This window comes from Theropithecus gelada, chromosome 1 (genome assembly GCF_003255815.1).
Source record: "Theropithecus gelada isolate Dixy chromosome 1, Tgel_1.0, whole genome shotgun sequence".
Lineage (NCBI taxonomy): Eukaryota > Metazoa > Chordata > Mammalia > Primates > Cercopithecidae > Theropithecus > Theropithecus gelada.
Window position 1 is genome coordinate 190,876,028 of NC_037668.1, and position 26,954 is coordinate 190,902,981.

At 46.8% G+C, this 26,954-nt stretch overlaps 2 protein-coding genes across 6 annotated transcripts in view; one reads left to right on the forward strand and one right to left on the reverse strand.

Annotated features, from left to right (window-relative positions):
* KIAA0040 (KIAA0040 ortholog) overlaps positions 1 to 10,337 on the forward strand; it is a 34,886-nt gene extending 24,549 nt beyond the window's left edge. For all 5 annotated transcript variants that reach the window (XM_025387881.1, XM_025387861.1, XM_025387900.1 and 2 more), the window contains 2 exons: positions 1,212 to 1,383; positions 6,758 to 10,337. In XM_025387881.1, coding sequence (XP_025243666.1) covers positions 6,891 to 7,187 — 297 coding nt within the window. In that variant the 5' untranslated portion in view covers positions 1,212 to 1,383; positions 6,758 to 6,890 and the 3' untranslated portion in view covers positions 7,188 to 10,337. The remainder of the gene's footprint in view (positions 1 to 1,211; positions 1,384 to 6,757) is intronic.
* Positions 10,338 to 19,113: 8,776 nt separating this feature from the next.
* The window catches only part of TNN (tenascin N), a 71,367-nt gene continuing 63,526 nt past the window's right edge, over positions 19,114 to 26,954 (reverse strand). Inside the window, exons 18-19 of the mRNA XM_025404818.1 lie at positions 22,386 to 22,549; positions 19,114 to 19,983 (exon numbers count right to left, since the gene is read on the reverse strand). Coding sequence (XP_025260603.1) covers positions 19,843 to 19,983; positions 22,386 to 22,549 — 305 coding nt within the window. The 3' untranslated portion in view covers positions 19,114 to 19,842. The remainder of the gene's footprint in view (positions 19,984 to 22,385; positions 22,550 to 26,954) is intronic.

A 26,954-nucleotide genomic window follows, 5' to 3' on the forward strand; every position in this document is an offset into this window, starting at 1 on the left:
TGAGGAGTCAGGTAGAGACTGATGATTTTCCTGTTTTGGAAAGAAAAAAGAAAAGAATATCCATATACAGTCCAGACTCAGAGCCCTCATAGGAGACTAGGGTTAGAAGAAGGAAAGTTGGGCACACCCAGGGACACCTCCTCTCGTGTCCCTCTGCCTGAGAGTTCTCCCACCCACATCTGCTGGAAAACACCTGAGCTACGCCATCATCCCACCCTTTCCGGCCACCATCACCCTTGGCCCAGCGGTCAGTTTCCCTGGACAACTGTGATCATTTCCTCCCCCTACACCCTCTCCCATCTGTCCTCTCACACCTCAGAGAGAGTGTTCTTTATGAAATACACATCAATTATGTCCCCTCCTTGCTTTAAACCCTGTGGCTCTCACAGCAAACTCTAGCCCTCCACGTGGCTTACAAGGTCCTGTGGTGTGGGGCTGCCATTCATGGGTCCCGCCATCCACGCTCACCCCACCACTGCTGCTGTCAGCTACACTGTCCTTTCGGGTCGTTTTCAGGGACAGCAATGGGTCTAATTTGTTCATCTAATAAAAAGCACAATACACATATTATTTGCCTATGTTTCTAGACTTTGGAGGGGACACTTTACAGTGTATTAACAATTGAACTCATTTTTTTAAATGTAGAGAACTTCACCTGAAAAGGTACTGGATGATTGAAGAAAAGCCTATCAAGCATATTACTTGGAAATGCTTTAAAATAAGTTTATTTTGTGTTTCAAGATTTTTCAGACACCCTAGCCGTGTGTTTGCTGTTTTTGTCATTCGGATCTTAGCTCAGTCATCCCTCATCAGACCCTTCCTAAGCTCCCTGTTACCCCTTTCGTAGCATCATGGGGTCTCATTCATGGCACTCACCATAATTACACTTTCACACCTGCCTGTATGGTTCTTTGATGAATGTTTGGTTTGGTTCCCACACTAGACTTGGAGCACAGAAAGGACAGGGATCTGGTTTGTTTGTTCTGGATACACAGTTCCCAGCAGGAGTAGGTGCTCAGTAATTAGACACTGCGTGATGCCTGCTCAGACGCTCATCCTGATGGTCATTTCTTTTCATCACCTTCCTTCAACCCTCTCCAGGCAGGACTGCTGGCTGCTTCTGCCATGCTGCTCCCATGTCCCCCCTACACAGAACTTGACCACAGAACTCATCAAACTATACTTCTATTTTTCTTTCTCCCCCTTGTTAGACTGGGCAGTGATCAGGATCTGAATGCACAGGGCTGGTGTTCCGCGATTGTTTACTACGTTGAACGTGACCTCTAGAAAAGCAGTTCTGGCTGAGATCCCCTGACAACACAGAATAAGAAGTAACGTGGAAGGAGGCTCCCCAGGCTAGCCATTGTGCTGCTGTGTGTGGAGGTAAACTTCTTCCCCCCTCTCCTCACCCATGATTCATTCCCTCATTTAGCACATGGCTCCTGTGCTCATAAATGAAGGTCGGCTGCTCAACTTGCTTATGCAATGGGTCTCAAACCTGACAATTGTCCAGAAACACTTGGGCTGCTTGCTACAAACATAAATTCCTGGGCCCATCCTAGACCCGACTGAATCAGGGTCTCCAGGAGCAGGATGCAGGAATCTGTATTTTTAACTGCTTAAATGACTCTTCATAGCCAACAGTCCATCCTGCTGTCACCTGGGATCCTGGGCAGAGGAGCTAAAGCAAGCACAGTGATCAGTGCAACCCAAGGCAGAAAGCTCAATGGAGCCGTCTGAGCAAAGGCCCAAGGGAAGGTCTTTGCTCCCAACTGTCAGTTATAAAATGGCCCCCCACACAAATCCAGGAGTCAGCAGCCGCAGAAGAGGGGCCTCTTAAGGTTCTCATAGAGAACTGAACCTCCCACCTCCCCCTACAAGAAGGGTGACGATTTGTACCATTTGGAGGTCACTCTGGAGTTGGTCTCAGGGATTCTAATTGGGTGCCAATGTGATCCTTATTATTAACCTTTCCGGAAAGTACTTACTGTCTCACAGACACTGTTCTAGAGCTTTACATGTATTGTTTTATCTAACAAACAAGAACAATGAGAGGCTGATGCAGAATAGAATGTCCTGCTCCCTTCTTGGAGAGCACCGGAAAGAACAGTAGTGTCAGGGCCAGCCCTGAACATAGCCTGCAGTAGCTTTTGGCTCTCAGAGATTGAAGCAGACCTCCCTGTGGAATGACCCACGCCTATAACACTTCCAAGGGTCCCAAAGCCTGGGAGGGAGGCTGGGGCCTGTAGATGGCCAGCTGTTCTCCTCCACCTCACCTATGAACTCAGCAATCCTCCAGGTGCCTTCAAATGTTCCCCAAGCAACCCCTCTCCATCCTATTTCTGGATGCCAGAGTCTAGAGCAACAGCTGCAGACCTACAGAACAACCATATCAGGGAGATTACTTGTGAAGACCTTTTCATTTCAGTGAGGTGGGGGCCCATGATTCTTTGACAATAGGGATTGACTTGGAGGTGAGGAAGGAGGAAGAAAAGCCCAGCACTAGAATTAGTCCATTGTTATTTCAAGATAACTCACTTTTTATGGATTATATTTGTGTAAATATTTTACAGTTTACAGAATGCATTAAATATATTGAACCCTTTTGATCCCCACAATGTCATTATGAGGGAAGCTCATTAGCTTCATTTTGTAGCTGAGGTCTGGTAACTCGCCAAGGTCATGCAGGTTGACCCAAGGCACAAAACCAGACCTTCTGGCTCTGGGATCACTGTTTCATTGACACCTCATACGTGGGTGGATAGAGGCTTGTGACAGAGGATATAGAGGTAAATAATATTTGGTTTCAAAGAAATTGAAAGCAACTTTTCCTCTCTTCTCTCTCCTCTCACCCACCCCCATAGCCACAATCAGACAGATGAGGTTGGTTGGCATCTATTGTTGGTCTTACAAAAACAGATGAATTACTTTTTAAACCGTGTCAGTGCTATTCAAAAGCCAACAAAAGGCTAGAATGTACTTCCAGGGGCCGAAGTGTGTCTTCTTTTGCATTCCATGGAAGTTCTCACTTTTAATTCATGCCACTAAGGAGATATTTGATTGTTTTCTGGAAATGCTAATAATGCAAGACTCATAAATACTAATGAAACGCTATAGATTAGCAGAGCTCAGCAAGTAACCTGGGGGGTGCCTAGAAAAGAATTCTTAGATTAAAAAATATAAAGAATACCTTTTAATGGAATTTTCCCCAGACTGGCTTCCCAAATGTTAATGAATACTCTTTGGCTGTATGGAGAGCAGCCTCAAATAAGTCCCTTAGGAATCCAGAAGTGAATTATTGACTTAGCTTTAGCTTGAAAAGAAATCTATTTATTCAAAGGCCATTTTAGGTGCCAAGGGATGGATGAGTTTAAAGCAAAAGTTGGGAGGGGTGGGAGGGCCCGAGACGTTGAGATAAACATATAATTCAAATGCATGCTTCTACTTCAGCCAACTAAGCAATCTAGTTTGGAATTTGCTTATTATACTTGGCTTTTATGACTTGATCTATCAATAGTAATAACTCCCCTGGAATGGTCAAGGCTCCCCGATGTCCGAAACCATATCTTTGTCATTCACTATTGAATCCTCAACACCCAACAGTGCATGCAACATATTAGGTGCTCAGTGAATGTTTGATAAACGGATAAGGAGTTTTAAAGAACCTTCTTAACACATTTTCCAGAGTTCTTCAGATCTTGTTATCTTTTCCTGAAAGGCAGCTCTGATCACAACATTCTCCTGTTGTAAAGCCCCCAAATAAGCGCAAACCCTATGACGGCCTCTCTACCCTGGCCATGCCTACCTCCTAGCGTCCCTTCTCATCCTCTCTTCTCCCACCCTGAGCTCCAGGCTCACCAGAAGACACCCTGTTCTCCTGCTCATGTTCTAGAAGTTTCTCTGCCTGGAATGTTTGAACATCCTTTTCACTTATATTTCTCTGTCAAAATACCACGCATCTTCAAGGTCTTCCCCAAGTGGCTCCACCTTCATGAAAACTGCCCTGATGTTCTCCATGGGCTTGCCCTCCTTCCTCGCTGCTGAATGCAGAGGGGCCTCTGATACCTGTCTGCTCCCTGCAGGAACAGCACGACCCCTGGCACAGAATAGTTGGTGAACATTTGTGGTGGTGGTGTTATCTAACATGAATCAGGAAAGCTGTGAGTAGGATCAAATTAGAGAAAAGCACCCAAAGCCTTTCCACAACAGAGCAGAAAGATCCCAACAGACAGGGTCAAAAACCCACCCAAGACTGAGGTAAAAGCAAAGGTCATGGCAAAGGGAGAAGGAAAATCCAGAAGAGAGATGAGTGGCCTGAGATACAGTGTCACCAGGGCTTAGAAGCATGCTAAGGGCTGCTTTTCTCTACAGAGAACCTGGCAGCTTGATGGTGTGTGGGCAGATCCATGGCATGGGCTGTTCCTAGGCCTCAGAGGGGCTGGGACTTGAGCAGAGCCTTGGACGAGAGGACATGACTCCTCAGGATACTTTCCTCTGTTGCATGTTGAGTTTAAGTTCGGGCAGCCATATGCTTTCTATAAACCTGCACTTGGGCAGGACTTGGTTTTTATTTTGTGTATCTTCATGCATTTGGGAAATATTTAACAATGAGAAATAAGTCTTTCTGCAGTCTTTCCTATAATAGACTGGGATAAGCATTTAAGTCAATCTGGGGAATAGCCAAATATTGTAAGATTCTGTAAATCCTGGGCTGCTTGCCAAAAATGGGTTAATTCCACACAAAGGAATGGGAGGCCACAGAGTAACGCCTGTGAACAGCTCACTCCTTGGGGATCTGGAGCCAAACTCTCCAGAATGAGGGAGACCGGCTCTGGCACTCACTCACTGTGTGGCCTGAGCCTCCATCTCTTCAGCTGCAGGATGGGGGAATCACAGTACCTACTTCATAAGGGTGTCATGAAGATGAATGAGTTAATAGAGTGCCTAGAACAGTGCCTGGTATATAATTAGTGCTAACTAAAAGTTGGCTAAAGTTATTATTGTCATCCTATAGCATTTCTTTAGGCTCCATGGACCAATGGCTCAGTAGTAGGTGCCAATTTCTACACTTGCAAAAACTATGTAAATAATGTCATGAGAGGGTGGGATTACATGCCGGCAGACCAGGACTGAGGTCAGCTGGGGCTTAGATGGGCACATGGGCACTGGGATCATGAGACATTGATAGAGCATGCTATCCAAGGAATTAGACCTCTGAGGACAATTGCTGGGGCATCAGGTAGAAAACATCACCCAGGAGGGCTGCACATGTATGCAACGAAGCCTGAGCTGATCTTGAATTCCAGGCTCAGCTCCCCAGTGTTCCCATCCATAGGCACAGCACCATCCTGTTTCTCACACAGAAGACTAAATGCAGATGAAAATGATTAGAAAAGTATCAAGTGAAATGCAAGTATAAAGTGACATCATTATATCTTTTGTTCCTCTGCTTGCCTGGCAGCCTGGGGAGAGTGCTGAACCCATTGTCGAGGTCTGGGTGGGTCTGGGTGGGCTTGTGTGGCCTGGGTGGGTCTCCATGGCCTCAGACATGTCACCTCACTGCTCTGGACCTCAGATTCTTCATACTTAAGTGAAAGAGTTGGTTGGGATGATCTCTAGAGTGTCCATCCTGAAAATCAACCACTTCTTAATATTTGGGTCCTGGGGAATGTCTTACACCAACAGGCCTCTTAAATTTCCTTGAATCATGCCTGTCCTTGAAGTCTTGTTTGTACACAGCAACTTGTAATTCCAGAACTGAAGGCAGCCTCTTAAGACCTTATACTTGAGAGCTGAGCTTTAAGATATATGTGGAGGGGTGATCAGGGAAGAGGGGCAGCTCTGTACAAGCAACCAGGAGAATGGCCCCAGCTATATGCTGAGTTCAGAACAGGAGCAGGGAGGCACCCAGGAACCTCACCCTGGTTTCTAAGCACCATCACTAAGCAGCCTGCAAGGACTCCTTTCCCATGGAGAAGAAAGAGAGCAGGAGACTTTGGAGTATTTGGTCGAGGAATAGAAAACAGAGACAAGGGTAATGAGGGAGAGGAAGGTAGAAAGTGGAAAGGCAGCAAACGGTCACCTCTGGTTCTCTCAGCCTTGGAAGGAGAGGACTTTTCAGGCACAGGAATGGGATGTAAGGAGGGGAGGAGACATGGAGTAGGGAAGAGATCATGAGGGGACAGCAAGGAAAGCAGGCATGGGGCAGGATGAGGAGTGATGACCTCTTAGCCCAGAGGAGACCCAAGTCCCCTACTACAAACAGCAAGACGTAGACATCTCACCTTGTGCTTAAAGCTTCAATAAGCTTTGAAAATGGCAAGTTATGTTAATAACAGGTTACATACAGATCTGTCCCATGGGGAGTGTGTGTTCAACATCTGTCTGTTGAGCTGCAGTGGAAAAAAGATTGAGAACTGCTGTTGCAGAAGGGTTCAGGGAAGCAACCCCTCATCAGAACACTGAACACACACATTGATTCATTTATTCCACAACTGCTGAGAACTTCCTACGTGCCAGACCTGATATACTATTCATTTTTATATCCTAATATAATGTGTGTACATAGCAAGAATTAGTTGATGCTTATTGATTACATGCATGCATTTATCTTGTTTATTGAGTCTCAATGCAAGTTTACTGAACCCTGGAAATCTTCAATTCCTTCCCCTTTCCTAAGCCTAAAATCTATGAAACTATTAAAATTGTAGACCAGTCCCTCTGCATTTCTCTTCAGTTGTCTGTTTTAATCCTTCAGGTGCTGTCAGTGGCATGCCCAAACCCAAAACTGGAAGAGGAATAAATTACAAGTGGTCAAGGTTGCATCCTTTTGAGCCCAGGACCTGCTAGTAAGCCGAGAGGGTTCTCTGGCCCTAATCTAGCCAAGCACCATGGAGAGAATCAGCGCCTTCTTCAGCTCTATCTGGGACACCATCTTGACCAAACACCAAGAAGGCATCTATAACACCATCTGCCTGGGAGTCCTCCTGGGCCTGCCACTCTTGGTGATCATCACACTCCTCTTCATGTGTTGCCATTGCTGCTGGAGCCCACCAGGCAAGAGGGGCCAGCAGCCAGAGAAGAACAAGAAGAAAAAGAAGAAGAAGAAGAAGGATGAAGAAGACCTCTGGATCTCTGCTCAACCCAAACTTCTCCAGATGGAGAAGAGACCATCACTGCCTGTTTAGTTAGGCAGGAAGCAGAGGTGTTTCCTTTCTGGGGCTAAGCCTCCTTCTGACCACACACAGACATTTCAGGAACCCCTGAAATGATGCACTTTGTCCACAGAGTAACTACTCAACCAAGGAACAAACCTCAGACTAAGTGTCCCGGTGGAGGGCAGTCCCAGGGACCACGTGGACAATTCTTGGATACTGTCTTGGCAGCTATGTGTCCAATAGCAATGCTCCTTACTGCAGACCCAGGCATGCCTCCCACCTGTCTCTGGCATACCCCATATGCAAAAGCACAAAGAACATTTATCCATGTATCTTGATATGGTTTCCAAGTGTGTGCACATGCACATAACACACACACACACACACACAAATTCAGGCAACAGGTACATGGGCAAGTATATTCTGCTCATCAAATGGTCATTGGCTATGTACTTTGTTCAGGGAAGTACATTATCTATAATCACAAAAATGTCTCACGGGAAAGCCTTGCCAGATTCAGACACATATATACAAATTCATAACCAGCAAGGCCCCCATACACCATCTATTCCATAAGCCACTCAGGTTAGATATGCATGCTTTCCTATTTCTATCTCTACACATAAATTTTACTGGAAGTACTCATAATTGGACATTCCAGCAAACTGCTACAGTCCCCACCCCTGTATGTCTTGATACAGACACACCAAGTTTATGTGCCTCTGACGCCTCACCTGTGCCAAGATATTTAAAGCGTCATGGTTCAAAATTCATTGAAAGCTCTTTTCTTGTAACTCATGACAAGGTCCATCCTCATTGCCACTGAGAGGTGTTTAATGTGGTCCAAGACCTCTCTTTGAAACATGACCCCCCGAAACCACTCAGCAAAGTCCCTTTCTCCACAAACAGCTCTTGGTAGTAACTGCTAGAAAGCTATGGAAGCCCACTCATTTATGTCAGTGGACTGCAATTGGTTACCTGTGCAATGTAGGTTTTACAGATGGAAAGGGTAAGGAGATGCTACACCTGAGCTAGGTATCTCCTATATAACCAAAGTTTCCAGCAGGGAAGGAACTAGACAATCATCAGGACAGTCTCACAGAAGGCAACACTGGAAGTGATGTCATAAGATTGTAATGCGTGCATGGTATGGCACAGGCGGGATGCAGAGGTAATGGAGTTTAAATGAAAGTAGGATAAAGCTAAAAGAGGTTTATTTATGTTTATCTTGAAGCTCAGGCAAGTGCCTTGCACACAGTAGGTACTTATAACTGTTTGTGGTTACTGTTGGATATGTGATGTTGTTAAGGGTAAGCTTGTAATACCTCACCAATTCTCCCCAAGTGATCTTCTCTTCTAAGTGAGCCCACTAATTGCTGCAATGGATGAAATTGGGTGTTTAATGCTGCAGGTGGGTACATGTAGGTGACACGTGTGCCCTGAGGTATGTGAGGACATGTATATTAGATCCACAGTGAGCTGAGGGGGGCTTTCCCCACCAGAGAGAGGTTGGGAAGCAGAGTTAATCCACTTATAGGATGAACTGGTTGGTATTTTGATTGTATTGTGACTGTATTGCAAAGATGGACAATTCACTCCTTGGGAGCAAGTTGTGCTCTAGAAGTTTATTTGCAAATATGCTGGGAAGCTCTCTTGAAGTATTTTCCCAAGGAAGCTATTCTACACAGTGGCAAAATTGCTATCTAATTAATAATGTAGCTAAACTATGATATTTATAATAGCAAAAAACTAAATTCTATAAGATTGCATTAAAGGAAAGATATATTCTATTTGCTCATTTGGGCTGCCTGGTACTCACCTGCCCTCCAGGTGTACTTTAGGCCTGTGGAGGGTGGGCATTTAGTGGTGACCCTTGCACCAGGGTTTTCTAACAGATGACCCCTGTGAATCATCATTCAAACCTGCATATATTTTACAGCCAGTCGCATTTGCCCTCTCACCGTATATGGCCGTAAACTGCCTGAGCGCTCAGGCCTCCCACTCATCAACCCCTTTGACCAGAGAACGAAGCACTCTGGTTCTCTATCCCCTTGTCATATAGAGAGTTTTTCATGGAGCCGCTGGCTGTGCCCTTCACATAACAGAATGACTTGCCATCTGCCTGCACCAAACCCAGGGATGTGGGAGATGTCTCCCCACATCTCCCACTGCTCACCAGGACAAGCTGCCCTTCCTGTCTCCACCTCTCAGTCCCCCTAAAGTGGATGGCAGGGGAGACGTGGAGGCTGACAGCTGAGACGTGGTGTCAGATATGATCTAGGAGGGCGGATCACCGGGATCCGGGACCATACAAGTAACATGGTTTCCATGGCAACTGCTTGCTCCTTTGAATTAAGACAGTAGTCAGTTGTCATTGCCATGACAAGGCCTCTATCTCCAGGCACAGTGTCCCTGCTGTCTTCTAATCCAATGGACTTGCTGTCACGCCAGGCATGAAACACCCAGGACCTCACTTCTCAGTCACTTCCACAGCCTATGACTCAGAAGAGCCAAACCCAGAATGGGGCCTCTCTTTTCCTCACCACAGCCTCCCCTGACAACATTTCGTGGTGTAGCTAGAGGAGTCCCAGCGCAGGATTGGCCTTAAAAGTTTTGTTAAATAAACAGGTGCATGAAAAGAGCCTAAAGCCTTTCGTTGGTGTCCGCTCTCTTCTTTCCACTTCCTTCTCATCTTTTTCTCCGTGTTTTATGCTTCTCTGATTCCCTCTTCTGCCTGCACCAGGCCAGCCCCAGCCCTTTATTCCTCTCCATTTTCACTCTTTCCAGCCTCTGTCCCTGAACTGCCACTGGCAACCCACGGGACCTCAGAACCAGAGACTGCTTGACTCATCTGGGGAGGTTAAGTTCACGGGGGACAAAAAAAGGATTCCTAAAGAAGAAGCTTCCTAGACCAGCACAGGCTTGAGAAAGAGATTCCCTAGGCCTGGACTTCTCCAGCCGGCAGCCAGAGGCGGCCTTTCCCCATTGCTCGATGGATTCCATGTTTTTATTTCTCGGGGGGGAGCAGGGAGGGAGAAAGGTAGAAAAATGGCAGTCACCTTTCCAAGAAAAATATAAATGGTCCAAGCTGTATAGTATTTGTCAGTATTTTTTTTTCTATAAAATTCAAACACACACAAAAGAAAAATTTATTTAAATAAAATACTTTGAAAATGAAAAGTCTTGATGGAGTCAGACGGTTACTTTCTCAACATTAGGTATTACCCCCACTCAGACATCACTCAGCAATGATCGATGCAGGGACTCTTTCTGTGACATAAATGTCCCAGCCCTCCCCGGTCACTGCCTTCACCATGGTAGAGTCATAGGTCTGAGGACCAGGAATGTGGCTGTCTCACCCTTGCTTGCAAAACAGATGGCCTTGGAGACCAGACTCCCCCAGAGGTGCCAGCTACAGGAAAAATACACTGATGTTCCTTGGCAACATTTAGAGAACTTTCCGTCAATGAGGTCCATCAATGGCTTCTTAAAGGAAAAGGGGGGAAATAGCAAAAACCTAAGGAAAAATGGATCTTTGAGTTAAATCCAGTGTTGGGAAGGAAGGGATCAAAAACCTCTATAGTAGCCACTAGGGCAAAAAATGTGTGTGTATCTGTGTGTGTGTGTATGTGTGTGTACACTGTCCAATATGGTTCAGTATGGTACCACTAGCCACAGGTGACTTTAAATTCATTGAAATGAAATGAAGGTACACTAGCTCAGCTACGTCTGCCATATTTTTTTTTTTTCTGAGATGGAGTCTTGCTCTGTCACCCAGGCTGGAATACAGTAGTATGATCTCAGCTCACTGCAACTTCCACCTCCTGAGTTCAAGCAATTCTCATGTGTCAGCCAACTGAGTAGCTGGGATGACAGGCATGTGACACCATGTCCAGCTAATTTTTTTTGTATTTTAGTAGAGATGGGGTTTCACCATACTGGCCAGGCTGGTCTTGAACTCCTGGCCTCAAGTGATCCGCCTGCCTCAGCCTCCCAAAGTGCTGGGATTATAGGCATGGGCAACTGCGCTTGGCCATGCCAGCCACAACTCAAGTGCTCAGTAGCCACACGTGGCTAGCGGCTGCCATCCTGGACAGCATAGGTCTATGACCTTGTTGGGGGCAGGGTCAAACACCTGGGAAAAACACCCATGCTGATGGGATTTCAAGGAGGGCTTAGGAAGGAAGGCCTAGAGCACAGGTGGACTCTTTGCCTTATCTCCCCCAAAGCAGATTATATCTGTAGTTCCAGATGAGTTCATTCCTGGGCTCTCTTCCCTATCACCACACAGTCATGACAACCAGAGAACAGAGACTCCTCATTCAGCTCCCTGTTCATCCACCCAGGACATTGCTAAACTTTCCAGTGCAGAGGAGGAACTGATGCTCAGAAACCATCTGGGAGGGGAGCAGCTGCTGCACACCTGAGGGGATGCTGGTGCTCAATGCCCGCAGCCCCACCCGCCCCGGCTCCATCCTGGCCTTGGGATATAATATGGATTTGGACGATGCCATCACGCCATTAGCATTCTCAGCTCACCACAGCACTCTGCGCTGGCCCCTTGCCCTTTGACCTTAGTAATATTTCCTAATTCAAAGTCACAGGTTTACAAGACTGAAAAAAAAATCCCTTCAACCTGCTTTCTGTCTGTCATAGACTCAAAGGGGTGTTTTCAAACACCTGTGTGCGCAACGCCACACTATATTTATTCAGGAATGGCTGTGACTGTGTACCTCCAGCCCTCTTTTGAGGCTGCTCATCCGATTAACATTTCTGACTGTTTACTATATGCCAAGCACGCTAGGTGCCAGTGATACTAAGTTGTCCTAGAGGGGCTCAGAACCTGGTAGGGCGGCACAGACAAGCAAGCAGACCATCACAAGACAGTGTGGCCATTCCTTCCTTAGAAGGAAGCTCCCAGGCTGGCTTCAGGACAGGCCAGGGGAGATTGCCAAGGAGGTGTCTAGAGACTTGACAGGAAGAAACTGAGAAAGGAGGGCCCCAGGTGCACAGTCTACAAAGTGCAAGTGCACCCTGGAGTAGTGATGCAGGCAGACAGGCGGACCCTTCAGAAGCCATCGGGGCTCTCTGGAGGCCATAGGTGCGATGGGCTAGGACTCAGGACTAGGGTTGTCCCAACCCTGATGCTAACTCCATCTCTCACTAGTTATGTAATTGGGACCCATGGCTTAATCTCTCTGTAAGACTTACCTGCTAAATAAAGCTAATGAGAGTAACTACCTCATAGAGAGCATTACATGATTGTGTGTATAAAGCATTTAGCACAGCACCTGGCTTATATTAAGTGCCCAATAAATGTTACTTATTATTATTAAGGATTGAAGGAAAATCATGAGACAGCTGTGTCCTAGGAGTCAAAGGAAAAGAAATTTCCAAGAAGAAAGCAACAGTCCATAGAGTCAAATGATACAGGTAAATCGAATGAGATAGGGATTGAAAATAATTTGCATTTTCTATTCCCCATGCTGTGATGTGTTCCTTAATTTCACCACATACTGCACTATCTACAGGATTACCAATACTGCATGGATTAAGGTCTCCTGATTTGCAGTATGTGACAGGCGAGGCTGCCTAATTATCTGTGCCGCCTCTGCCCACAACCAAGTCGCCCTAGCGTGACAGTGCCACCTGGTGGCCAGATCAGGAGAAAGCGTGAGTCAACATCTTACCTTAGAAGTGTTTCCTGTAGAACATCCATCTAGCTAGTTCACCTGTTCTCAAATTAAATGTGCAAAAGAGTCACGGGGCTTTATGTGAAATTCACAAATCTGTCAGGGTCTGGAATGCACTCTACGCGTCCTCTGCTCCCGTCTTCCATGGAGGGCTAGTGCGCCTCCGGCGTCCTCTGCTCCCGACTTCCATGGAAGGCTGGTGCGCACTCCAGGCATTCTCTGCTCCTGACTTCCACGGAGGGCTGGTGCACACTCCACACATCCCCTGCTGCCGTCTTCCATAGAGGGCTAGTGCGCCCTCCAGGCTTCCTCTGCTCCTGACTTCCACTACAGGCTCAGTCAATGTCGTCTCCAGAGGAAACTCTTGCTGCAATGTACACAGATTTTCACTAACCTTTATGAACCTTTCTCTTTTACTCTTCCCTTTCTCTTTCTTCCATTTGCAACCCATAATAATCCTGTTGGTGACTGTTCATAGCAAATATACTTTAGAGCTGCTAAAGAGACATCTCCATCAAAAGGAAAAAAGAGAAAAAGATTTAAATGAAAATATGAAGACTGAAAATCCAAGCCCACTATTCTACCATTCCAGAGTGCCTTCATACATAAAAACCACTTTCATTATTTCACCTGATTCTCACTTTATAAGTGAAGAAAACGAGGCCCAGAGAAGGTAAGCCAGTTTACCCAAAACTGGAATAGAAACCCACGCCTTCAGACTCCTACTCCAGTGCTCCTTCTGCATACCAGGCATCGAGATCCAGGCCAATCTGATGCTGGTTCTTCAAAGACTGTTGAACTTGTAGACGCATCTCCCTTAAGTTGGAAACTTACAGAACACAATCAAGGGCCTGCCCATAAGCCTTGAAAGTGCCTATATGTCTCCTTTATATGTCACACAGCAAGCCTCATCTGCCTCCTTCTCCTTCTCTAATTAAACCTAACTTTCGTCACTCACCAAAATAAAGAACCGTTTCTATTCCATTTTGTTTCTTTCTTTTATTTAAATTACAGTACCGCAATACTATTCTTTTCTATTTTTCATTATACATACACAGCAACTCATCTATGTTGTAGAGTAAACAGAGTTTTATGGGCTAACCTGAGAACCTACCTTCTTTATATAGTATTAGAATTGGAACTCAAATCATTTCACCCACAGAAACAGCCAACTGACAGAAGGAACTGGAGAAGTGAATTCATTTGCAAATTAGGAGCTGCCTGAAATCCCTCCCAGGGGTGCTCCCCTTCACCTTTCATCAGGCTGACCACCTCCATCCGCCTTTCCTCCCCAGCTCCCCAGCAGCCCACTACGCCGGGTCTGGGGATAGAGTCCAATCTCACCAGGCAATCTCCTCAAGGTTGTTCGCAATTATTTTTTGCGCATTAGTCCAGCTTGCTGGACCCTGCCTAAGAAACCACCAAGTGCAGGCCCAATACTAACCTGGACCTCACCGACTGACTCACCAGATAGCACCACCCAGGAAAAGAGAAAAGTGGGGACTTAGCCCCCAGAACAACTCTTTATAGGAGAGAGAAGTGGCGCTGAAATGAGAGGCTCCCGACAGGACAACACTGCCATCTCCTGGCCATGCTGAATATAGCAAGCCTCTTGCACTAAGCTGCACAATACCGTCCCAACGGTATTGATCAGTTTCGTATTGACATGAACTCCCTCCTGATCCCCTCCACCACCCTAGCGATGAGCTTGAGGTAATGACTTATAATTTTTTTTTTTTTGAGACGGAGTTTCGCTCTCGTTGCCCAGACTGGAGTGCAATGGCTCAATCTCGGCTCACTGCAACCTCTGCCTCCTGGGTTCCAGCATTCTCCTGCATCAGCCTCCCGAGTAGCTGGGATTAGTGGAGGGCCTTTTCCATCAGCTGGCTGAATTCCACCAAGAGTTTCTCGCTGTTATACTTGTTTTTCCTTCTGCCACGCCATCCCTTCGTCTGCATGTTCCCTGTCCACATCTCTTCACACACCACACCTGGCCTTTTTCCTTCCGTGATCACAATTTCTGGAGGCATTTTCTATCTTTCTCCTCAGCTCCTTCAGCATTTCCTGGCTTTAATCATCTTGAAATCCCTGAGAATTCAAATTTTAAACGCAGAGCTTTTGATCTCATTTGACAAACATAAACTCTGGGGCCCTATTCCCAGAGGAAGCCACCGTCAGGAACAACCAGTTCTAAGCTCTGACATGAAAAGACTCATCTCTTGCCTGTACCACCCATCCTCTCAAAGCCCCCCATTCCTTCTTCCTGGATATCTCACCAATCTAGGCCCTCCTCCCCTTCTCCGCCACTTCTGCCACAGGCCAAGGAAGTTATGACCACTTGCCTGAACTATCACAATAGCACTCAACTTGCCTGTGAGTCCTTATCCTTCCTCCAAAACCTCCCTCAACACCCCCAGCCCTGTTCTCTATCCTATCACCAGACTGATATTTCCAAAATATGCATCTGACCTTGTCACTCCGAGGTTTAAAAACCTGTGTGTTCCCCACTTTCCACATGCTTTCGTCTGAGCAGTGGCTCTCAACCGTGGTCTACGTTGGAATCCTTGGGGGCACTTTAGGAAGCTCAGGGGCACAGAACTCACCTGAGACCCGCTGGAGCAGAGCCTGTGGAGGGGAGGGGAGCTTCTGTACCCATGGAGGCCCCCCCACTGACAGGCAGTGGGCACCGAGAACCACAGTACTGGCCTGGCAAAGGAAGAATCCCCACCCATCTCACCAGCCTGTCTCCCCACCAAGCTCTCCTCACCCCAGTAAGAAACCATTCTGCCCCCCTCAGACATGCCACACTCCACACTTTCTCTTCCTTGCTGCCAAGTCTCCTGTACCCAATGGCCCCCACCCACCTCGGGCCTCTGGTTTCTTCCCCCCGGAACTCATCCTTCCAGACTTAAAGCCGACATCACATCCCCGTGAAGCTCTCTCCCTTGGCACCCCGGCAGGATGAGTCACCCCGACTCTGCCCACAGTGTTCAGTCCACCTCCCTGTGGACTCACTCTCCCCGGTTTGTTTCCACAGCTGCCTCTGCCACCACTCCAAGAGCTGCTGGAGGGCTGCATTTGTGTTCTGTTCATCACTGTCTTGCTCGCGTCCTGCATAAAAGGCAACACTATGGAAACTTTACCAAGACTTCTATCTTTGCATCTACCCTACTGCCTGGCTTGCAGCCTGTCCCTTCTATGAGAGCTTTTGTTTGCTTTAGTTTGTCCTAAAGGGTAGAAATTGTTCCTATAAGCTTCAAAACCTTGATGGCTCATAACCTGGTTCTAAGAAAATGGACTCTCTCTAAAAAGCAGGTCTATCCAGAAACTCATTCCATGGGCCCATACTCGGCTACCAGATGGGAAGTTGTGAGCACTGGTCACGTCAAAATGAGGTTAGGCATGGAAGTTTCCAGTTGGAATGTTCTCCTCAGTCAGACAAAGTCCCCTTGAAAATGAGTTTCTCCCAACTTCCTTCCTGGTCCCCAGCAGAACCTTTGAAAGGTCAGCTGAGGTTTTCGTCACCCGCTCCTTTGTGCACCATGGGTCCTGCAGGCAAAAGAATGTAAGAAATAGCTCCTGTTTCCCAAAAGTCCTCCTCTTGGCCAGTGGTGGAGAAACCCTGGGGTCAATGAACACAGGGGTGTGCGTTTTATAATTTGCTACCATCACAGACTCCTCCAGAGCAAAAAGACCACCAGCAGCTCCCTCACGCCAGAGCTACTCAGAGTGGACACCACTCCAGCAGCAGCCCTCGGCCCAGACCCACTTAACCAGAGTGTCTGGGGAAGGGACCCCATAATCTCTGTGTTAACAAGCATGTTCAAAGTTGAGAAGGATTGCCAACAACCACCATCCTTGGCGCGAAGTTGATCTCTGGGATTTGATCCATTTTGCAAAGCAGGCAGTTTTCTAAAAAGCCTGGACCACTGTGATGAGCCCAAAGCTTCGGAATCACGAAGTTGAGTACCCTACATGCAAACAGGGTCATGGAACAGCAGAAGGGAATTCCAGCCAGGTGCGGCGGCTAGCACCTATAGTCCCAGCTACTTCCCGAGTCGAAGCTGGAGGATCATTTGAAGCCAGGAGTTCAAGACCAGCCTGGGCAACATAGCGAGACCCTACTATATATCTATAGAGACAGACATAGATATAGATATAGATACAGATATAGATATAGATATATACGTATAGTTGGGCATGGTGGCACTCACCTGCAGTCCCAGCTACTTGGGAGGCTGAGGTGGGAGGATCGCTTGATTCCAGGAATTCAAGGTCACAATGAGCTATGACCACTCGCCTTTTTTTTAATTCCCTTTATTCTTCCTCACAACACCAGAAATTAAAAGGGAGAGATTTACACTGCTTTCCTCACACAGCCTGGGTGACAGTGAGACTCCATTTCTATTAAATAAAACAATAAAAAACTTTAAAAATGTTTTTAAAAGAAGAGAATTTGAGGAGAAGACTTGGAACTGGCAAGTTGTGCAGACAGACCTTTAAGACAGATGAGGAGACCAGCCTGGGTAAGAGAGCAAGACTCCATCTCTACAAAAAAGTTAAAAAATTAACTGGGCACAGTAGCATGTGCCTGTAGTCCCAGCTACTCAGGAGGCTGAGGTGGAAGGATTGCTGGAGCCCAGGAGTTCAAGGCTGCAGTGAGTCTTGGTCCTGTGACTACACACAGCAGCCTGCATGACAGAGGGAGACCCCATTCAAAAACAAAAAAAGACAGACAAGGAAATTAGCTCAGGCTCAGGCCCTGACAAAGCTAGATCAAGACCAGGAGAAATCTGGTCAATCTCTGTAAACATCTCCTCAGAGAGGCTTCATAGTCCAACACCATGTAACACCCTCATCTTCTCATCCTACTTTTTCTTTCGTGACACTTCCTACTTCCTGTAACTACACATTTTTTTTTCCTTTTTTTTTCCTTTTTTTTGGATGGAGTTTCACTCTTGTTGCCCAGGCTGGGGTGCAATGGCGCGATCTCGGCTCACCGCAACCTCTGCCTCCCAGGTTCAAGTGATTCTCCTGCTTCAGGCTCCCTAGTAGCTGGGATTACAGGCATGTGCCACCATGCCCGGCTAATTTTGTATATTTAGTAGAGATGGGGTTTCTCCATGTTGGTCAGGCTGGTCTCAAACTGCCAACCTCAGGTGATCCACCCACCTAGGCCTCCCAAAGTGCTGGGATTACAGGCATGAGCCACCGCGCCCAGCCGTAACTACACATTTATTTGTTGTTTAATGTCAGCCTAGAACCACGAGAATATTAGCACAAGGACGGGATTATGATGTTATGTCCTTGATTAACACCAATGCTTAGAATGGAACTTGGCACATAATAGGGCTTCATCTCTATTTGTTGAATGAGTGAATGTAAACAAATGAATGAATGACAGCACACAAGCTCCATTAATACAAAGATAGTGTCTATCTCGCTCACCTCTGTTTCCCCAGGCACACTGCCTGATACAAAGCAGACAAATACTTAATAAACTCTTGTTGAATCAATTAATAACATGCAGGTACATTTTTTCATCGTCAGTGTCAACACTAAAACTGTATTTCACTGAGACCACTCATTGTCAGAGCAAGCAGTTCCATGGTGTTGCTTAATGTGTGTGTCTGGGGAAGGAAGGCAACAGAGGGGGTGCTGAAGACTTTAAAGGTTGACAGACACGGTTTCAGGAGTATGGTTTGACACTTACCCAGAGGTTAAACGTGCAGACACCTAGGCCATAGACTACACCCTTGTCCTGGAGGGGTATGGCAGCTTTCAGGGCATTGCCTTCTTTCCCATTCACTCACTTCTGTATTCTAAATACCATTATTTCCCATCATGCAAATCAGAGTCCACAGCCAACCAAATTCCATTACAATGCACAAATTGTACCTTCACTTGCACTTAGGTTCAATTTAGAATTCAAGGGCACTTATGTGGGGGGAAATAACACAAGGCAATTTTTTTTTTAATCAAGGGGTTTATTATTTTTTTTCTTCAATAGGAATTTAAGTTACTTCATTGGTCACTGACTTTGCTACAGAAAACCCTCCAAAATGATAGAAAATAAGCAAAAAGGATCTGATCTTGCCAACTGTTCGATCAAACAGTGAGACTCACGGTGCTGAGCACTCCCAGAAAACCCAGGGCTCCAACAGTGCAGGGCGGGGAAAAGAGGGAGTCTGAAGCCTGGTAGGCATGAACGGGAGTTGCAGAAGAGTCTTTGGGAGGAACCAATTATCAAGAGAGTCAAATTATTCAAAGTTGAAATGAGTGAGAATTTATTCACAACATATGCAGTTCTATGGATGCAATTATGCAAATGACTGAAAAGAGGGCACTTAAAAATAGCAGTAAGGCGGCAGTTTTGGTCTCCAGCATGCTGGATACTAGTCAGAACTTAGCTAAGTAAGTCCATCTTAGCCCCTTTTATTCCCTTTATTCTTCCTCATAACACCAGAAATTAAAAGGGGGAGGTTCACACTGTTTTCCTAAAAACCCAGTGGGAAAGGAGTTGACAAACGTCCGGTTGCCTCAGCCCTAACCCCTGAGTCATGAGAACCCCCCTTCTGTGCTTCTTTCCAGAGAAAAGATTTGCATTAGCAGAGCTTTAATACATAGATGTAAATTTCCAGAGATTTCCAATTGGTGAAGTGTTGGGTGATTCCTTCTCTTGCCCTAATCCAGTATATTTGTTGCCGAAGATAAGCTGAGAAACCTTGCCGTCCCAGTCCTGTCTTTCCTACGCATACTGTGTAACTACTGTTTTGATTTTCAAGACCCTCATAAAGACGGGCAAAAATGCAGGTGAGAGGGAAGGAACCTCCATGGCTTGAAGCTTGGTGACATGATTTGTTCTCTGGGCTATCAGGCGATCCCAGGACCCAGAGGCTCTGAGCACTCCCAGACCCCAGTCACCACTACCCACCCCGCCCCAAGCTCCCACAGCTGGTGGTGTCTCCTGCAAGGACTGCTCACACGGGCCATCAGAACGTTCGCAGCCTTCCTCCCAGCGTCCGCTTCTTTCTGCCCAGGACAGGCTCCTTGCTGTAGCCATGAGGGCGGATTTTCAACTCCACGTAAGGAATGGAGAATTCATGTCCTTTCCAAGGCTCCCAGTTCACCCCCTACATAAAATACATAAATAAATAAATAAAGCCACATCAAGAAGAGGCTCTTGGGAGGAGGGCAGGGTGGGTTATGGTACAAAGGAATTAATTAGTCACCAATGAAACCACTCCCTCTCTGCTCAGGGGAAAGAGACGGGGGCGATGAGAAGGGAAGGGAGGGCAGGATCCAAACACACGCGCCCTCTGCTGGGCAGCTGGGGTTAGACTGGCTGAGGACTTGGACATTTGGAAGCTGGCGGTCTCTATGGTGGGAGCAAGGGGGTGTGAGCCCAGGAGGTGGGTGAGGCCAGAGCAGCCACAGAGACAACACAGAGGTCAACCAGGCCGTCAACGGGCAAATTATCTTTGCTTCCCTCTTTTCCTTTCCAAAAAATTAAAGGCAAAAATAAACATATTAATTGGCCAATTGTGTAAAATCATTTTCAATTTAGACTGTTTAGATACTAGCTCTGGGGTAACAAATAGCCTGCTGAAAACTAAATTTCATTTTATGTCTTTTGACTGGTGAGTGCAATAATATTTAATTCACTTAATAACCTTGCAACCTGGCCAATAAAAAGCCCAAGTGACCGATTTTATGTATTTTAATTTGTGAGGTAAATAATAAACAAGAAGCTAAATGCCTTGCAGACTGTGAAAAGCGCATTAACCAGATGAATGTCTTTTATTAGCAAATATGGGATGGTTCAGGGCATCCTGCTTGCTCATTTCCAATATTTGATCTCCTATCCCAGGCTTCCCTGAGCCAGCCCACACGCTGCCACCATGATTCATGGGCCAACCCTCCCCAGCTTCCCTGGGGGCAAATTTCTTCTTCCCTTTGAAAAATCACATAAAGATTGGAAGTCCCCGCAGCCTGGTCAGAGCCAAAGTAATCAAAATGTACCTGGACTTTGGATGTGCTAATATTTACAGTAATATTGGTACAAGGTGAGTTCTGAAGAGGTGGCTTCCTGGAGGCTTAGGATCAGGGCTGTGGATGGGAAATTAGAAACCTAGGATGGGGACTCAGGGTTTGTGGAGGGGAGAGGATTAATGATGAGCAGAGACAAAGATGCAATTTTCAAGAAACTGTGAGGGAGCAGGCAGGAAGTGCCCTGCAGCTGTCAAAGAGTCAGGATGATGCACTGGGGCAGAGGAGGCTTGAGAAATAGCAGGTGGGACAGTTTCAGAGCAATGTGGGGAGAGGACCCCTCCTGGACCCCTGGGCCCTGGGTGCACACTCCCAATGCGGAGAGACTGGTCTAGCTCAATGTTCTGGGCAGGCTTTGGGTGAAGTGGACCCAAGAGTCGGTCTGACCTAAGGCACAAAAGACTGTTTTCCTGGTGATCAAAGGACTTGAGACAAACAGCTTTTTTTTTTTTTTTTTTTTGAGACAGGGTCTTGCTCTGCCACCCGGGCTGGAGTGCAGTGGCTTCATCATGTCTCACTGCAGTCTCAACCTCCCAGGCTCAAGTGATCTTCCTATCTCAGCCTCCCTAGAAGCTGGGACTACAAGTGCACACCATGATGCCCAGCTAATTTCTGTATCTTTTGTAGAGATGGGGTTTCACGATGATACCCAGGCTGGTCTCAAATTCCTGGGCTCAAGCAATCAGCCCACCTCAGCCTCCCAGAGTGCTGGGATTACAGGCATGAACCACCGTGCTCGGCCAAAAGAAATAGTTCTTGTTCAACTAGGAGAAAAACTAGAAAAAAGTAGGCAGTGTTTATTATAAACTGAATGTTTGCATCTCTTCAAAATTCATGGAGTAAAGCCCTAACCACCCCCTACCAACATGATGGTATGTAGAGGGGGCCTCTGGGAGGTAATAAGGTTTACATGAGACCATGAGGTGGAGTCCCCATGATGGGACACATGCCCCTATATGAAGAAGAGATCAGAGCTCCTTTCTGTCCACCATGTGAGGACGCACAGCCATAGTCAGCCATCCACAAGCCAGCAAGGTCCACCAACAAGAACCAAATCTGCCAGCACCCTGATCTTGGACTTCCTAGCCTCCAGAACTGTGAGAAATAAATGTCTGTTGTTGAAGCCACCTAGTCTGTGGTATTTTGTTACAGCAGCCAGAGCTGACAGTGTCCATGTGTGAGCTAGTGAAATGAGACAGTGTGTGGAGCACATCATCTGTCATTACATGGCAGTGGGCAGCCCAAGCTTTCCCCGCACCTGCCCCTAGGCAAGTGTGCAGCACTGGGAATGCAAAACAAGCAGGGCTGTGGCCATCAGGAAGGGGAGGCCACAACCTCAAGGCCATGGAGCCTGGAGGAGAAACTCTACTGCTTTGACTGGAAGCTTCAGAAGGAGAGGGGCTGCCAGACTGGCCTGGAGGGTGTCCCTTTGGAAGCTGAATGTGGGCACACCCTGGGACAGAAAAGACATTCACTTGTCACCTACCTCACTGTGCTTGGTCTCCCCATATCTGCCATTGGGGTTGGCCAAGTGGCAGTTCTTATACCACCAGCCACCATGATGTGTCAGGGCACAGTTGCTAAGTGCAATATCGTTGTCTCTGTCGAAAGTTGTAAACTTCCACCCATTGTGGTAAGAAAGAGCATCCCCTGCAGGAGAGAAGAGACAGAGGTGAGAGCCTAGGGTTAGCCACCAAGGAGATGATCAAAAGAGGACCCAGCAGGAAGATCTCCAGGCATGAAAATGCCAAGGATGCAGCCAGTCATGTCACAGGTGGTCACTGCTCTCTCACAGCCCAAATGGGAACATGACACATGCGAACAGGCTCTTTTTCCTGGCCTGTACCCCAACTTCACGCCTGTTTCTCCAACAGTCCTCATAGCGTTTTCACTTGGAAGCTCCACAGTCAGATCAAACATCCAAACATAACAACTCTCCCCAAGTCCCTGACCACGCCACACACAAGAGCACCACTCTCCACTCTCCCCCGTCTGCCTGGGGTGCACTCCTCTCCCCACCACCCAGACCTGGAACATGGAGCCATGTTTGACAATCCCTTCATACCCTTTCTCAAGCCCGCCCTCCTGCAGATCGCTCACATACACCCCTACGTCTCTGCTCCCATGACACCCGCCCTCGGCCTTCTCTCATCCTGGGTCTGTGTTAACAAAACAGCCTTCTCTCTGGCTTCTTGCCTGCCAGCCCCTCTGGAGTTCAGACGTCCATTTTCATCACCTCAGGCCCAACAGTCTACTTTGTACCACAACGAGGTGAATTCCCGTTCCGTGCCTTGCAGGCCTGTAGGTTGGCTGTGCCCTGTGCACAATCTTGCATCCCACCATCTCCACCACGCACCCTCCAGTGTGGACCAGCCCACCATCCAGGGGATTTCTCTCTGCCCTCATCTGTCCAAATAATCCTAACCATCCTTCAAAGCCTAGCTCAGGCCCACTTGTAAGGAAGATTCTCCTTATTGGTCCTCCCACGCACCCTCCTAACACACACACAAACACACGCACATGCACACACACACGCACACACACACCCCTACACACAAACATCCCTGAACTTCCAGAGTCCTTCTGGAGACACATGTAAAATTCAGTCCTTCCTTACATCCCATCTGGAAAACTGTCTTAATTATTTTGCTTGTGTATCTCCTGTTTCCCTCTCATATTTGTCATCCTTTTATAAACTTTCTTTTCCTGCTCATAAAAGGCAATAAGGGCCCATATCAATCACAAGCTTCATCAAGCTTTGTTCCTGCAATAAGGATTCTTACATTTATATCTCAGCTCTGAGTTTAGCAATCTTCTTCACATGTGCATTCTCATTTCACTCTCACAGCAAACCTGTGAGGTGGGCAGGGCAGCTCTTGGTCCCATGAGGAAACAAATTCAAAAAGGTTTGACTCTAGGAACTTATTAAGGTCCCACACTCCACAAACAGCAGAGCTGGGACTCAAATCTCTGTCCTGAGATTCCAAGTCCAGGGTTCTTTCTGACACACCAATCCACCTATGGCTTCCTTGTTTCAATGGGGGGCTTCATCTATCAATGGTTCTTCAAGTGGGGTTCCCAGACCAGCAGTGTCCACATCCCCTGAGAACTTGTTAGAAATGCAAATTGGCCAGGTGCAGTGACTCACACCTGTAATCCCAGCACTTTGTAATCCCTGCAAGGCTGAGGCAGGCCCATCACAAGGTCAGGAGTTGGAGACCAGCCTGGCCAATATGGTGAAACCCTGTCTGTACTAAAAATACAAAAATTAGCTGGGTGTGGTGGTGCACTCCTGTAGTTCCAGCTACTCTGGAGGCTGAGGCAGAAGAATCACTTGAACCTGGGAGGTGGAGGTTGCAGTGAGCCGAGACCATGCCACCATACTCCAGCCTGGGTGACAGAGCGAGACTCCATCTCAAAAAAAGAAAAAAAAAAAAAAAGAAGGAGAAAAGAAAAGAAAAATGCAAATTATTTGGCCTCAGCCCGGACCTACAGAACAGGAAACTACAGGGTGGGCCCTGGCAATCTACGCCTTGACAAGCCCTTCAGATGATCTGACGCAGTACAGTGTGAGAACCTGTTCTACAACTTCACTCATTTGATTTTAGGGAACATTTACTGAACACCTGCTATGGAGCAGCACATGCTTGGCTCTGTGAACACAAAAATGAGGAGGTCCTTGCTCTCAGAAACGTTTTTGGAGTGAGTTGGGTGAATATGCAGAGTTGGTAGTATATGTTAAAAGGGCAGGTCCTAATTTGTCCCCCAAGTCTGCAATCTCACCAGCAGCTCATTTATACCTCACCCGGAAAAAGCATGAGAATTCCCGGGCCACAGAGGCCACTTCCACGCAGACACAGCAGATGGGTCTGTCTCCAGTAGTTTTCTCCAATCCAAGAAAGTTATATTGTCATGCTAGTCATACACATTTCCTCCTCCCTCCAGACTTCCTACAGAAAGTTAACCACAGCTTGAAATAACGTGCAGTGTCTCCCTTAGTAACCTTCTTTAATGAGCACAGCTTACCTAATCTACATAGAAGGTTCCCAGGGCCGCTTTCTAAGAATCTGTGCAGAGGCTCCCTTAAAGACATGTTTGTGATGATCTAAACCTGGGCACTGGGATAAAGAAATGTAAAGCAAGTGTTCACCCAAATGTGGGAGGTCTTTTTCTGCAGAAGGATTTTCTACCTTCTAGAAACTGAAGCCATCCTAATGTTCAGAGTGTAGAGAGTGAGAATGAGGACTGGAGGGGTTCGTGGCAGGCCCATGAAGGGCGGCACCCAAACTCAGAGGTGACCAAGCTGGTCACCATCCATCTCATCAAAATGTCCCTCTGAGACCCACTCTCCCCCTCTAGGATTCACCAGGACGGGAAAGATGGCCCAGGCAGCTGCACCTCCAAAGATCAGGAGAAGCCATTAACATCACATCCTCCGTCAGTCACACACAGACACAGTACTGTGTGTCTGAACCTTGAATGTCTTTTATTTCAGGATTAAGAATGGATGATTACAAATGATTTGTGCCATTTCTAGCTTTCCCTTTTGTCCATGTACCCATTATTATTTTTTTTTCAAGTGCCAGCATTTAAAAATCCATCCCTGGCCCCCAACCCACTAAATGTTTCCAGAGCTCCCCAGTCACATTTCCAAGTGCCCCCAGGGTGGGACCCATCCCTGGTTGTGCTCCCACTGTAGCCCATGCAGGTGGGACTTGAAATCAGCTGTAAATAATTGGTTAGCCCTAGAATTCAGTCTGCACCATTCTGAATGCCTAGCTCTTTATGTTTTCATTATGATTTCTAAATAGATGAATAGTATCTTAAAGGTGGAGCTCATAAGATGCTCCCTGCCCCCACTCAAAGACTCAGAATCAGAAACTAAATTTACACATCATTTCCTTGCTGGAATTTGCCTCATGAAGGGAAAATGGGCTTTCTGATAAGACTTGAGTGGAAGTCAAAAGTTGAGGGCCCACGTGGACAGTCTCAGCCTTAAGCCACACATTCCTGCCAGGCTGCTAATCAGAGCTAAAATGATGATAGAGGCTGGGGAGAGCTGGTGCGTGCAGGGAGGTATCAAAATGTTCACCTTTCATTTGAATGCCATGTCCTCTAAACAGTGCCTCAGCACTCAAGACATGAGTAGCCAGGAGCTTTCTAAATTCTGAAACCCTCCTCACGGACGATCAGCATACATAAGGAACGTTAGGACTCCACTAATGCTACCATTGTAATTCAGAATTTAAAAGCGGGAATGATAGTACACATGGGAAGACTAGATCACTGCCTAAATGCTGTGTGAAAGTCTCCTATTAAAAAATAAATTCTATTAAAAAACACATCCTCTACTGGCTGGCACTGTTGGCCTGAACAACTTTAGAACAGGAATTATCCCCTCATTGCAGGTAACATGCAAACAGATTACCTGGGAGGAGAATTAAAATAATTCCCAAATATGTTGACTCCCTTTCAGTCTCTTTCCCATTGGCATCAGTTCATTTGCTGGATCATTTTAGCACAGGCTTCAGAAAAGGCAAATGGTAATGGCCAAGGGAAAGGAAATATGCAGCCTGGAGGACAGGCCTGAGTGAGGCTCATGACCAGGAGGCCAGGGAGGGCACTGGGTTTCAGGGAGAGACGTGGGGCATGGGGGCCAAAGAAAAACACCCAACTTCATATTTTGTACAGGGAGGGTCCCACACTCGGAGCTTATGTAGACTTCTTTAACCCAAGAAGGAAAGGCTGAGGCTAACTGATGGCCATGATGAAGAGCAGACAACAGGGTACTGGAAATCGAAGAAATGATCAGATGGACTCCAGGCGCACTGAAGAGGCCCAAGGGTTCTGGGACAGACTGGAATGTGTGTACTCTGTTATACCAAAGGGTTGGAAGAACCTGGAATAAGCTGTCAGGAACATAGTCTGATCTCATTTAGAGATGGGGTGGGAGCATATGGGCAGTGTGCTTAGTCATACAAAAGAGCATCTTTAAATCCCCTCTCATTCAGTTAATATCCTCATAATCATATGAATGTCCATCTATGTTTCCCAA